The 13228-nt window shown below is 39.5% G+C and overlaps 1 protein-coding gene across 1 annotated transcript; it reads right to left on the bottom strand.

The window, feature by feature from the left end:
- Positions 1–1442: 1442 nt before the first annotated feature.
- Positions 1443–12688, bottom strand: LOC112165545 (4-coumarate--CoA ligase-like 7). Its single transcript, XM_024302093.2, has 6 exons — positions 11518–12688; positions 11053–11242; positions 9879–10024; positions 2106–2173; positions 1926–2028; positions 1443–1819 (listed from the first exon to the last, which is right to left on the bottom strand). The coding sequence occupies exons 1-6, from the start codon at positions 12526–12528 to the stop codon at positions 1706–1708; spliced, it is 1632 nt and encodes a 543-aa protein (XP_024157861.1). The 5' UTR covers positions 12529–12688; the 3' UTR covers positions 1443–1705.
- Positions 12689–13228: the final 540 nt, after the last annotated feature.

Below are 13228 nucleotides of genomic sequence, written 5' to 3'. Positions count from 1 at the left end.
GAGATAAAATTCAAAACTGAATCATTTTTAAGTGTTTCAAAATATGTCCATGTGAGATTCTGAATTTTGAAATTGTTCAAATTTTATTTTTGAGCTTGGAAATGAAAGCTAGAGGTCGCCAGTCGCCACAAGTTTACAGTATTTTTCGGCGAGCTATTTTTAATGATTTTTTTTTAAGTTTGGGTGGAAATTGAATTTATTAGTGACATGGCGCCTCATGATTGGTTGAAATATTTACTTGATGACCACGGAGTAGTACCCTTGTTGCTGTTATCCTAAAAGAGTAGTCCTCTGCCACTTGTCAAAAATGGACATAAACTTTGTTTTATAGTTGACAAGTGTTTCAAGCACTTTGTTGGAAGTTTTTGTTGTTGACACATGGGAAGTTATCATTGGTCTTCTCTCCCTATAAATAGGAACTTAACAGCCATATATTCAATACCAATTTGTGAGAGGCTTTCTTTGTCTAGCTCTTTCTCTCTAAAACTTCGACGGATCATAACTTTTGATTCGTAACTCCGATTTAGGATCCGCGAAATTCTACGGATTCGTCTTGATGTCTTCTTTCTATCTATAGAGGTTTGAGTTAGATCCAATGGTTATTTCTAGAAGGCTCATTTTATGAGGCTCGGTTTACGATCGATATTTTGGGACAATTTGTATTGTCGAGAAGGGTAAGGATTCAGAATGTGAGTCGCAGTGTTACTAACTTTGAGCAGTGTTGGATTTGAAGCTTAGATTCTAGGTAGGATCTCTCGGGGAACCTTTTCTGTTAAATTTATAAATAGAGTTGAAACCAGTGAATTGTTTGACATTAGTTGATTAAATATTGAATGTTATCACTTTATGTAAAAATATGTGTTATAATGATTATGATGTCATTCATGATACATATGCATTGGGAAATGTGCATATAGATTGTAAAAGAAGTTTGGAAGGATATGTGGAATATCGAATTGAATTACGAAAAATGAATGTTTTTGTGTGGTTGAGCTTGACTCGTCTGGCCAAATTTCAGGTGGGCTAATAGAGCTGTTCGATTTTGGAAATCGAGGTTAAGCAAGATGACTAACAAAAAGGGAATGTGGATTTAATTGTTATTGGGTGTTTGATCATAAATTCGAAATATCTAGAGTCACCCCCGGTTGGTAAAATACACGGTATAGGACGTGTATGCTCTTTTGTTTTTTATATATGGACTGACGGGTAATTAAGTGAAGCTCATTTGACATGCATCGTTTCTATTATTTATTTTTTTAAGAATTTTTTGATAACTCGATTGTGACATCTAGGTAATAATGACTTAAAGAGGCTAGTCCCTGCTAAGCGTAACCTCACCTTTATAGACTTTTGTTCAGGTGTGACATGAGTTTCGAGAAAAGCTAAGCGAGATGAGTCTAAGAGTGGAACAAAGACTTCAAGATTAGAGTATAAAATGTCTCTAACAGCAAGGATGCACTTAGATACATTCATTTGGGGCAGTTTGTGTCCCGGTTTCTTTAGACCCAAGTATAACAATCAAGACAGGATCATCCCATATTGCTTTTTGAATTATGAGCTACAATTATTGTGAGCTGAGCTTCTTCGATAATGAGTATAAGAACCACCTGCAACTTTAAAGCAAGTGTAGTATGTTCGATGTTGTGGGTGCTCTGTAGACTTGGTCTTCATCTAATTAACAAACATAAGAATGAGGAATATATAATTATATTTTGGATCGTACTTTCTCGATGAGCTCTTTTCTGAGGATTTTTCCTGATGCCGACTTAGGGACAGTGTTTATGAATGTCACTCGTCGCAGTCTTTTGAAAGATGCAACCTGTTTCAAGAAGCAAGTGGATCATAATGCAAGAAGACAATTATAGGATCAAGGAAACCAATTTAGATAGTTAGCTGTTGATTCTTCCTTGAAGTTGCCTCCTTACCTGACTCGCTATAAAACTCTTGATATCTTCTTCGGTCAGTGAACTGTTTAGCGAGCGCACAACATATGCAACAGGGACCTCACCAGCTTCAGCATCAGGAAATCTGTATGGTGCAAATATTCCAATTATTCAAGTCCTGTAATTAGTACAGGTTATGAATCTTGTGTGCATACAACTTACGGGATGACAACGGCGTCCAATATTTCAGGGTGAGAAACTAGCAGGCCTTCAAGTTCAGCTGGTGCTACCTAGCAGAGGACCACAAAAGCAAAGAAAACATGATTGAATAGTATAGTGGATGTACAAAGCATGCATAAAACAAGAACAGTAAATAAAAGGTAACAGGCAAATCAAAGGAATTGTCCGATGTCTACGATGTGAGTGAGGAAAACAACGAGACAAAGTCTTTTCAAATTAAGAACATGGTAATCATATGATTAACCAAATGACAGGAGATGTTGCAACAGTGACAATTTATTTTATATTGAGACCATGGTAATCATATGATTAGCCAACTGACAGGAGATATTGCTCCTACATAGAAATCAAAATCAACCCACGCCGTTTTCATTATTATTATTATAATTAGTTTTTCATACAGAAACTTTTGTTCGCGTGAGTCACTCCTGCATCGTATCCCATGATTGTAGAAATTGTTATGTAACTAGGATTGTATAATTATTTAGAATATTATGTAGTTAAGGGGGAGTATATTATGATGTAATTAGGTAGTCACTTTCCTATTAGGGTTCTGCATACTTTTTATATATACTCCGTCTTTGAAGAAGATAGAGAAGGTAGTCACTTTCTCTTTGCCTTTGTTCTGTTTGACTTGGTATCAGAGTAGAGATCCTTTGGACTCTGTCTCATTTGTTTCCGCTGCAAATTTGTCTTTGGTACTCCTTGAGAGTTTGTCCTTTGTCTTTGTTCTCTATTCCTTTCGCCTTAAAACCCTAAAATTCCCATACCTTGCCGTCAGCCTCTTCTCCCCTTGTTTTTGTCAAAATTTGCTGGTTGAAGAAGGAAAAATGGAAGGAGCAGCACAATTCAACAATCAGGTAATTTGCAACTATTGTAAAAATCATGGTCACTATAAGAGTCATTGTCCCCAGCTTATGAGACGCAACTCCAATAATTATGGGTGGAAAGGTGGTAACAACGGTCAGAAGGGCAAGGCTGCAATTCAATTGGTGTCGGTGCAAGAATCAGACTTCTATAGTGTGGAGGGTGAAGATCTCACCAAGGGTAATGTTTCCTTAACTCAGGAAAAACGAGGTAAAATTGGTGTTGCTTTACGTGTTTCTGGCTTTACTGGTAGTAATACATGGATATTGATTCTGGTACGTGTGATCATATGACCTATGATAAGTCTTTCTTTGTTAAGTTGTCATCCCCATCCATAACACATGTCTCTAATGCCAATGGCGAGTTTTTCCTGGTCTTAGGAATTGGGTCTGTCTAGGTTACACCTTCCATTACTCTTCATAATGTTCTCTTTATACCATCTCTGTCTCATCATCTCTTATCTGTGTCTCAGTTGAATACACAAAACAAATGTTTTGTAATCTTTTATCCTATGTATGTCATCTTTCAGGATCTGTGCACTCGAGTGATAATTGGCAAGGGACACCTAAGGGAGAGACTGTTTCACTTGGATTGCATGTATGCAGGACATACACAAGCACCGCCAAGTCTGCAAAACCGTGTTGCCCTGACATTGAGTTCTGATCGGTTGAATGAGTTGTGGTTGTGGCATCGCCGTTTAGACCATCCATCCTTTGGAGGTATGAAGAAGTCCATGCCCTCTCTGTTTTTGGGAATAAAGGAGTCTAGCTTACATTGTGAGACTTGTGCTTTAGCTAAGAGCCATAGGTCTAGCTATCCTTCCAGCTTTCATTCTAGCACAATGCCTTTTGAATTAATTCATTCAGATTTATGTGGACTTTCCAAACATTCAACACTTTCTGGAATGCACTATTTTGTTTTATTCATTGATGATTTCACAAGATTGACTTGGGTTGTTTTACTTAAGTCAAAAGATGCAGTCTTCTCTGCTTTTACAGCTTTTCATAATCTTTTCCGTACCCAATATGATGCTCGTAATCATTGATTTCATGATTACTTCTAATCTCATGGAATTGTTCACCAAACCACTTGCCCACAAACACCAGAACAGAATAGGGTCTCTGAACGGAAGAATCGTCATTTGTTAGACATGGGTCGCACCCTTCTCCTTAGTGCCAATATGCCTAAATATCTTTAGGGAGAGGCAGTGTTGTGTGCCTCCCATCTTATTAATTGTCTCCCATCTTCCTCTCTTTAAGGTCGTATTCCATTTGAGGTATTGTCTAGTTATGTCTCTATCCCATCTCTTAATACCCTTCCTACTTGTGTCTTTGGTTGTGTAGTCTATGTCCATCTTTATAAGAACCAACGTTCCAAGTTAGACGCAAGGGCTCTCAAGTGTGTCTTTGTCGGGTATGGAACTCATCAGAAAGGATACAAGTGTTATCATCCTCCCTCTCAATGATTTTATGTCACCATGGATTTGACATTCAGTGAGGATACATGTTATTTTCCACCTTCTACGACTCATAGTCAGGGGGAGCAGGGTGCTTTTTATGAAGGACAATATCAAACAGGACCAACGATCGATCGCTTTATCTCAAACGATCGATCATTTAGTGAAGAGGAAATGTCCAGTGGCCCGGAAACCAACGATACTCCTGCAGAAACAGAAAAGGCAATTACCGAATAGAGCATTGCTAGTTCCGAAACAGAATAGGCAACTGCTGAATCGTCTACCCATCGCCATGAAACTGCTGAACAGACCATTGCGAGTTCCGAAACAGAAAAGGCAATTGCTGAATCGTCTACCCTTCGCCATGCAACTGTCGAACAGAGCATTGTGAATTCCGAAACAGAAAAGACAATTGCATAATTGTCTACCCTTCAAGAAGAAGCTCCTAACCGTTCAGTATATCTCTCTCTCTCTCTCTCTATCAGTGGTCTCCCCTGCTCAGTCTTCACCTGAGGTACGTAGTAGTTTACCTTAATCCCCTAACCCACCTTTGTCTATTAGTATTGTTCCTTTAGTCGATTCTATATAGGTTCAAACATGAGTCTTACTGGAACGCTCCACTCGTGGTTAGACCCTAAAGAAATATTAACCAATTTTGAATGCTAAGGCTAGGTATCCTGTAGCTAATTATATGTCTACCCATAGGTTGTCTAAATCATATATAGCCTTTGTGAATCAATTATCTTCTGTATCACTTCCTAGTAAAGTGCAGGATGCAATGAGGGACGAGAAGTGGATGTAGGCAATGACAGTCGAGATGGATGCTCTTGAGAAGAATTGTACGTGGGAGTTAGTATCATTGCCACCTGGGAATAAGACAGTTGATTGTTGGTGGGTGTACACTGTGAAACACAATCCTGATGGTTCAGTGGACAGATATAAGGCAAGATTAGTGGCTAAAGGCTATACGCAGAAGTATGGAGTGGATTATGATGAGACATTTGCTACAGTGGCCAAAATTAACACAATTCGGGTACTTCTTTCGTTAGCTGCTAATCTTGATTGGCATTTGTAACAGTTTGATGTTAAGAATGCATTCTTGCATGGTGATCTACATGAAGAGGTTTATATGGATTTGTCTCCTAGATATGGTACTTCTACTAGAAAGCAGGTGGTGTGCAAATTGAAAAAGTCTCTTTATGGTTTGAAGCAGTCTCCCAGAGCTTGGTTTGGTAGGTTCACCAAGTTCATGAAGAAAATTGGGTACCGGCAGAGTAATTCAGACCACACCTTATTTCTTAAGCATCGATGTGGTAAAGTGACTGCCTTGATTATTTATGTTGACTACATGGTTGTGACAGGTGATGACTTTGAGGAGATTCAGATGTTACAAGGTCAATTATTTTCTTAATTTAAGACGAATGTAACATCCCGTATCTTCACTTACCCGTTTACTAGTCATTTGGACGGTAAACGACAACTACTTTCACTTTTACCGTCGTTTCGATACTTTTAGTGGCCCTAAAATATGACTTTTTGTTCGGGTCAAAATTTGAGAAAATGTTCTTCATGAAAGTTGTAGAGAACGTTAAACCGAGCGCGTGCATATGTGGTTCGTAAAAATCGGAGTTCGCATGCGAAAGTTATACGCGAAAATGTGAAAGTTACTGTTCATGGTAAAAATTATATATATATGGAAAAATTACCGAGGTAGGTTTCCATTTCCGGAAACTCACCCCAGCTCTCTCTCTTCCCCGCGCTCTCCCCCTTCCTCTTCGGGCAGCAGCTTCCTCGCTGCAATTCGACGCCGTCCGGCCGTCCCCCGGCGTGTTCCAAGCCACCACAAACTCGCCTCCTTCCCACCTTCACGCTGGTGCCCTTGATTTGCAACGATTTGGCCGAAAAAGCTCAAATCGACGTGAAGTTCCTTCCGGGTCCAATTTCGATCCTTCAGGCGATTCCATCGTTTCCGACCACCTCCGACCGCCAAAGGTGGACAGCAGGGACTCCTCGAGCTGGTGAACGTTTTCCCCAACCCCTCTTGCTGCAATTTCCGGTGTAGAGGTCGAATAGAAGAGGGCATCTGAAAACCATTTCTGGGTTTTCTTCACGGGATTAATCCGGACGTTTAAAGGTAAAATTGAGAGAAGTTGTAGTTGAGAATGTTGTTGGGTCTGTGGTTTTGCAGCTACTGTTGAATTCTGGTGGCCATCGGAGGTGGTGGCAGCCAGCGCGTGAGCCCCACGCGCCGCCACTGTGGGTGGCGCGTGGAGGCGTGTAGGACAGTGTTTTAATTCCGGTTTTTAGCCCATTAAATCCTATAAATAGTGTAGAGCTTGTATGTGAAGTTTGGTGATTTTTGGAGAAACTTGGAATTAATTATGAATTTCTGAAGTTTAGGGTTTCGATTATCGAATTACGAGAATCCGACCGTCGGATATCTCACGGTTCTGCCTTGGAACCTTTAAATTAACGAATTGGTATTAGTAGTATAATTTGGGCTAAATCCGAGGAGAATTGGGAGGTGAAATTATGAGGAATTGGTTTTAGGAATTGTATTAAATTATTGAAGAATTATTCACAGAATATAATTGTGTACAGGACGACGTACCGAGCTATTGCTCGATGACGGAACACGAATGCGTGATCGTCGGAATAGTACTATGAGTGGACTTTTGTTTTAAATAGCGATGCATGCATTTATTTTCTTAAATAATGCTCTAGTGATTGTTCATATTACTTTTTGAGGAAATGAATTAATTTTCGGAAATTGATTTCGAATTATATCATGGATTTGCTTTCAATAATGAGCTTCAATGGTTGGTTTTGTTTTATTATATTATTTGATGAATTCCTTATTTCCGAGGTAAATTTCTGGAATTAAGCATATCCCTAATCACCGAGTTAAGCTCCTGGAAGATTTTAAGATGAGTTTCAATGGAGTTGGATATTCTCAATTGTTTATTGACTTTCAATTTTGGCATCGGGAATGCCTAATTAAGGATTTTGGATTTGGTTGGCTTTTTGGAGATTTTGAGAGATTTTTGGAAATGGGATTTACCTATACTAATTTCCGGTTTTGGTTACGGATTTGAGAATATCTGGGCGTGTGGGACACGCCGTCGATTTATTTCCATTTCTCACTTATCCATTTTGAGATTGAGAGTAATCTTGGCGTGCGGGGTCACGTCGTTGAATACATGGTTTCTATCTCGTGAGAAATGTGGGGAAGCTACATGGATTTACTGGTTTTCGATGATGTTTCCTCACCATACGCGGGTTATGTTGTTAGGTCTCCTCCTCACTGACTTTGTGTTTGTGAGTGGCAGTTGAGGTAGCTTGTTCTCCTCCTCACCTACTTTGTGTTGGTGAGTGGCAGTAGAGGTGATTTATTCTCCTCCTCACGTGGGTGGCAGTCGAGGTTATTTGGTCTCCTCCTCGCACAATCTATGTGTGAGTGGAAGTTGAGGTTATTAGTTCTCCTCCTCGCACAATCTATGTGTGAGTGGCAGTTGAGGGTAGGTAGAGCCTGGAGGCTCCATTGCCCGCATGGTGATATCTCTTCCCCATATCCTATCATTTCTCGACTAGCGGGGCCTAGTCTGATTTCCGTGTAACCTGCGGGGCAGGTCTTATCCTGTTGAGTATCTGAGTTTCGATCTTTCCTCTCGGTCTAGTCGGTTTTTCTTGAGCGAAGCTTCTCGTGATTTGTTTTCTAAATCATTACATGCATCGAGGGTTTTTAAGGAAATAAATGTGGGAAAGTATAAAATCCACTTGGTTTAAAAATTGTTTATTTTTGTCCACTCACGCTAACGTATTTTATGTACTTTCCCCTGGGCCCTTCGGTTTCAAATGCCCAGTTTGCAGGCGAATTGGTTGAGGTCGGGCGTACACGGAGTTGAGGCATAGTCAACAGCATGGCTTCCGCATCTGTCGTTGAATTAGGTTTTCCTCTTATACCTTTCTGTTAGAATTGCTCTGATTTCCTATGAGATTTATGCTTTTCGAGTTGAGATGTGTGTTTTGTGAATTGGAGACTGATGTTGATTTAGGGAGCAGGGTGGCTCCAGGAGCATAAGGATGAATTGTTTGAGGAGTGTAAATGTTTTCTACAGGTTTGGGTTGCCCATTTTAGGGGAAGTTCCGCCAAATTTTTTGTAGAATTTCTTCTAAGGTGGGCCCCGCAGGGTCACTTTGGATTTCAGGGTGAAATCCGAGGCGGGTCCTGTCAACGAAAGATTTGGGTACTTTGAAATATTTCTTGGGAATTGAAGTTGCTCGTGGGAATGATTGTATTGTGTTGAGTCAGAGGAAGTATGTTCTCGACTTGCTGGCAGAAACAAGTATGCTTGACTGTCAACCTGTTGATACTCCTATTGAGCAAAACCATCGATTAGTAGAGTATTTAGACCAAGCACCTACGAATAAAGCCAGATACCAGAGGTTAGTTGGCTGGTTGATTTATTTATCCCACATTAGACCTGATTTACCTTATGCAGTTAGTGTGGTGAAGTTTATGCATAATCCTAGTGAGGCTCATATGAGTGCTGTATTTCGTATTTTGCGGTATTTGAAGTCTGCTCCAGGTAAGGGATTACTCTTTTCAAAGCATAGTCACTTGGATGTTTCCGGATACACAGATGCAGATCAGGCAGGTAATATTACAGATCGCAGGTCTACTTCGGGCTACTTCACATTTGTGGGTGGTAACTTGGTTACTTGAAAGAGCAAGAAACAGAATGCGGTCGCTCATTCTAGTGCAGAAGCAGAGTATAGAGGAATGGCCCAAGAACTTTGTGAGATGTTGTGGTTGAGAAATTTGTTGAGAGATTTGGGGTTCAAATAGAAAAAGGCTATGACGCTTTTTTGTGATAATAAGGCTGCAATTGAAATTGCTCACAATCCTCTTCAGCATGATCGCACAAAGAATGTGGAGGTAGATCGACACTTCATTAAAGAGAAGCTGGATGGACAGATCAATTTGTTTCCCTTCGTTCCTACTGAAGAACAGTTAGCAGATATTCTTACAAAGGCTCTCTCGAGTAAAGCCTTTTATGACTCACTTGACAAGTTGGGCATACGTGATCTGTATGCTCCAATTTGAGGGGGAATGTTGGTGTGAGTCACTCCTGCATCGTATCCCATGATTGTAGCAATTGTTATGTAATTAGGATAGTATAATTATTTAAAATATTATGTAGTTAAGGAGAAGTATATTACGATGTAATTAGGTAGTCACTTTCCTATTAGGGTTCTGCATACTTTATATATATACTCCATCTTTGGAGAAGATAGAGATAACATTTAGAAATTCTCAAACTTTCTTTTTGCCTTTACTCTGTTCGACTACTTTTACCCAATAGAACTAGTTAGAACCAAAATCGCCAGTAGACATTTCATGTATTGATTCCTTCAAAAACAGAAGTTACCTGAAAACCTTTATACTTAATGAGTTCTTTAATTCGGTCAACCACAAAAAGTTGGCCACTTTCATCAAAGTATCCAAGATCTCCCGTATGTACCCAACCATTTTTATCTAAAGTTAGCTGGGTGGCCTGTGGGTTGTTAAAATAACCTGAAAATGAGTAATGTAATCATGATGTTATCATATGCAGGAATATAGAGTAAATGTTATCATATAAAAGCTTTAAATATAACTCAATGAAAAGTTCTACCAATTAACTTCCATACAAAGTTTAAGCCAAATAGACCTGATGGACAAATCTAGTGCAAAGGTTTCCAACCTCATTAGATTTGAATAATTTTATTGAACGAAGGCATCCGTAACTGAGAATTCTCATTGGAAAAAGAGAGTACTTTTGTCTGTTAAACTAGTACCTCAGTTAAAGTGTGCATCATATTGACATGTCTCCAGGCTACTGCTTAAAGTGTTCTTAATCCATGCTAAAAATAGGAAAGTGGAGGCGCAATTAGATTCCCATGTCATATAAAGTCTTCCATGCTTATGTTATTGTAGTAAAATGCATATTATTCATTTAGTGGCAGACCAACTTAAATTTCTCTGAAAACATTCCACATAAAATCTTCAGTCGGGAAAGAGTAAACATTGTGAGGGAAGGGAGTGCGATCTACATGGTAATGAACAAAGAAATATTCTCCTTTGGGATGAACAAAGCATCACTACAAGTTCATAGTTTGACACAGTGCAGCCTCTGCCAAAATTGGCAATCACTCAATCAGATTTGACAAACTCACCCAACCTACTGAGTTTTCTACAATTAGCCCATAGGTGTTGAGTACACCCGTCCCAAGCAGAAAAACATTCCCTTGTCATAAATCTGTGCAGACAATTAGACATGAAACCTACAAAATATCAATCAAAATTTCTACTGCAAAAATTTTCATCAAACGCGGTCCAAGGTACCTCATGTTTCATTGTTATTGTTCCATACGCAAACTAGCTACCAGAAAAATAAAATAATAAAATGCATTCTCTAATAGAATATGGATTGCAATGTAAATGGAATGAACTGCCAGTTCAAATGCAGGACAATCATGAGTAAGCTAACTTCTCCTAAATGCAGAATAATTGTTCTTTCTTTTCTCTAAGATTAACAACAACCAAATTGAAATTGCACTTACCCATCATCATACTAGGCCCCCTAACCCATATCTCCCCCAACTGCTTTGGAGGGAGAGGCTTCAATGTATCTACACTGACTATTTGAGATTCAACTCCAGAAACAAGAGTGCCAGCTGAACCACTATGTCGAGGTCCTACTAGTGAATTCTCAATTGAAATAAGTCCACAGGTTTCTGTCATACCATAACCCTGCAAAACAAGCAAACATCTAACCAATGGAGAAGTTTTAAACTCCAAAGCTACTAAACTGAGGTCACCTTAAACATGCAAAACAAACCGACTTCCAAAACCTCTTCACACTCCTAGCGTTTGCAACACTAGATTATGGCTACTCTTTCCACTACCCAATTTCAATACTTCACATAAACTGAACATTTTCAATTGAAAATCTTATTCAAGAAAAAACTAATCCAAAGCCACAAGTGTCAATCACACTATAAATTAGGATAAGCTTGATTAAGTACCTGAATAACTACACCTTGAGGAATAATTTTTGCACACTCCTCCATCAACTCTTTCCCCAGAGGAGCTGCACCAGACCCAATATGCTTCAAAGATGAAAGATTGTACTTCTTAACCACACTGTCCTTTGACAGAGCAAGTATAATAGGTGGCACAACCCACAAATGGGTGACCTTGTACTTCTCAACAGTCATCAAAATCTTCTCCAGATTGAATCTGGACATCGAAATCACAGTATTTCCCTTTCGCAGCTGTGCGTAAGTGATGACGGCCAATCCAAACAAATGGAACATTGGCAACACACAGAGAAACACATGGTGCATCTCTCCAGCCACTTCTTGATCTTGTGTGTTCATCAGAGAGGAAGCAATGAAATTCCCATGAGTCAGAATCACACCTTTGCTGAGGCCTGTTGTACCTGAAGAGTACAACAGCGCAGCAGTATCAGTCTGCTTAACATTTACACTAGGGAAATCCGAGACAGGCCCAGATAACTGAACCATATCATGAAAACCCACAATTCTTGAGCTGGATTCAATTTGGGAAGATGAACCTTTCGGTCCTAGAATCACTACTGGAAGATTTAAACCCTTCACCTTTTCCCACAATTCAGGCACAGTTATAACCAGTTTTGGATTGGAATCCTTGACTTGCTTGGAAAGCTCTGAAACAGTGTAGAGAGGATTTGAAGTTGTTGCAATGGCACCAACTGCAATAATTCCAAGGAAAAAAATAGGAAACTGGATTGAATTGGGAGCGAAAATCAGAACCACGTCGTGTTTCTTAATACCCAGATGGATTAATCCATGGGCAACCTTGATGACCGTTGACTTGAGCTGGGAGAAGGACAGGGTTTCAGAGGACTCGGCATCAATGAGGGCAGGTTTGTGTGGATAAGAAGAAGAGTTTTTGAAGAGGAAAGAGATCATGCTGAGATTTGGGTCTCTGGGTAGTACCAGAGGTGGTCTGAGTGACCTGAAAACTCCATCACGGCCATACCCAGATGTTTCCATTGCAAAATTAAGTCAGAGAAGAGTGATGGGTATACCCAATGTTGTTTTTGACAGAAAGATAACGACTTCGGGGCAAATGGGTTTGTGGGACTATAAGTATAAAGGGTGATGGAGACAAAACCAAAGCTGGGAGATTACTCAGAGAATGAGGAATTTGTTACCTACACTATGGTTGAATGTCTGTCTTGGTACGGATAGAAATGTTATGTTGCATGGTTAGAAACAAAACCATATTGGGATTGTCAAATAGTTACGTGCAGGCTGACTAATTAAAAAGATGATCAATACCCAAAATGTGGTGTTTGTAAAAGTAAAAATGGATTGGAATTATCTACTCATTTCATTCATAACCCCTTTATATAGGGATAGGATTACAACGGAAATATCAATTACATTGATTATACTAAATGCTGATTGAGCTATGATTTGTAATTGCTTGATTCCCTCTTCGTCTGTTTCTTTGACGAAGGCACATAATGTGCTTTTCCTTTAACACTCCCCCTTGTGCCAAGTCAAAGACGAAATGGTGCATGAGTTGTTGCCTCACTAAAAACCTTGCCAAGTAACAACAAAAACCCTGTGGGACAAAAATAAAACTTGGTCAAAGGAAAAGAGCACAACGCACCTTCTACATTTGAGAATGACATGTATGTGTTAGACTTCCCCTGACGTCTACACCTCCCCCTGATCTTTACATTAA

Source organism: Rosa chinensis, chromosome 5 (genome assembly GCF_002994745.2).
Source record: "Rosa chinensis cultivar Old Blush chromosome 5, RchiOBHm-V2, whole genome shotgun sequence".
Classification (NCBI taxonomy): domain Eukaryota; kingdom Viridiplantae; phylum Streptophyta; class Magnoliopsida; order Rosales; family Rosaceae; genus Rosa; species Rosa chinensis.
This window is presented reverse-complemented; position numbering and strand designations above follow the sequence as displayed.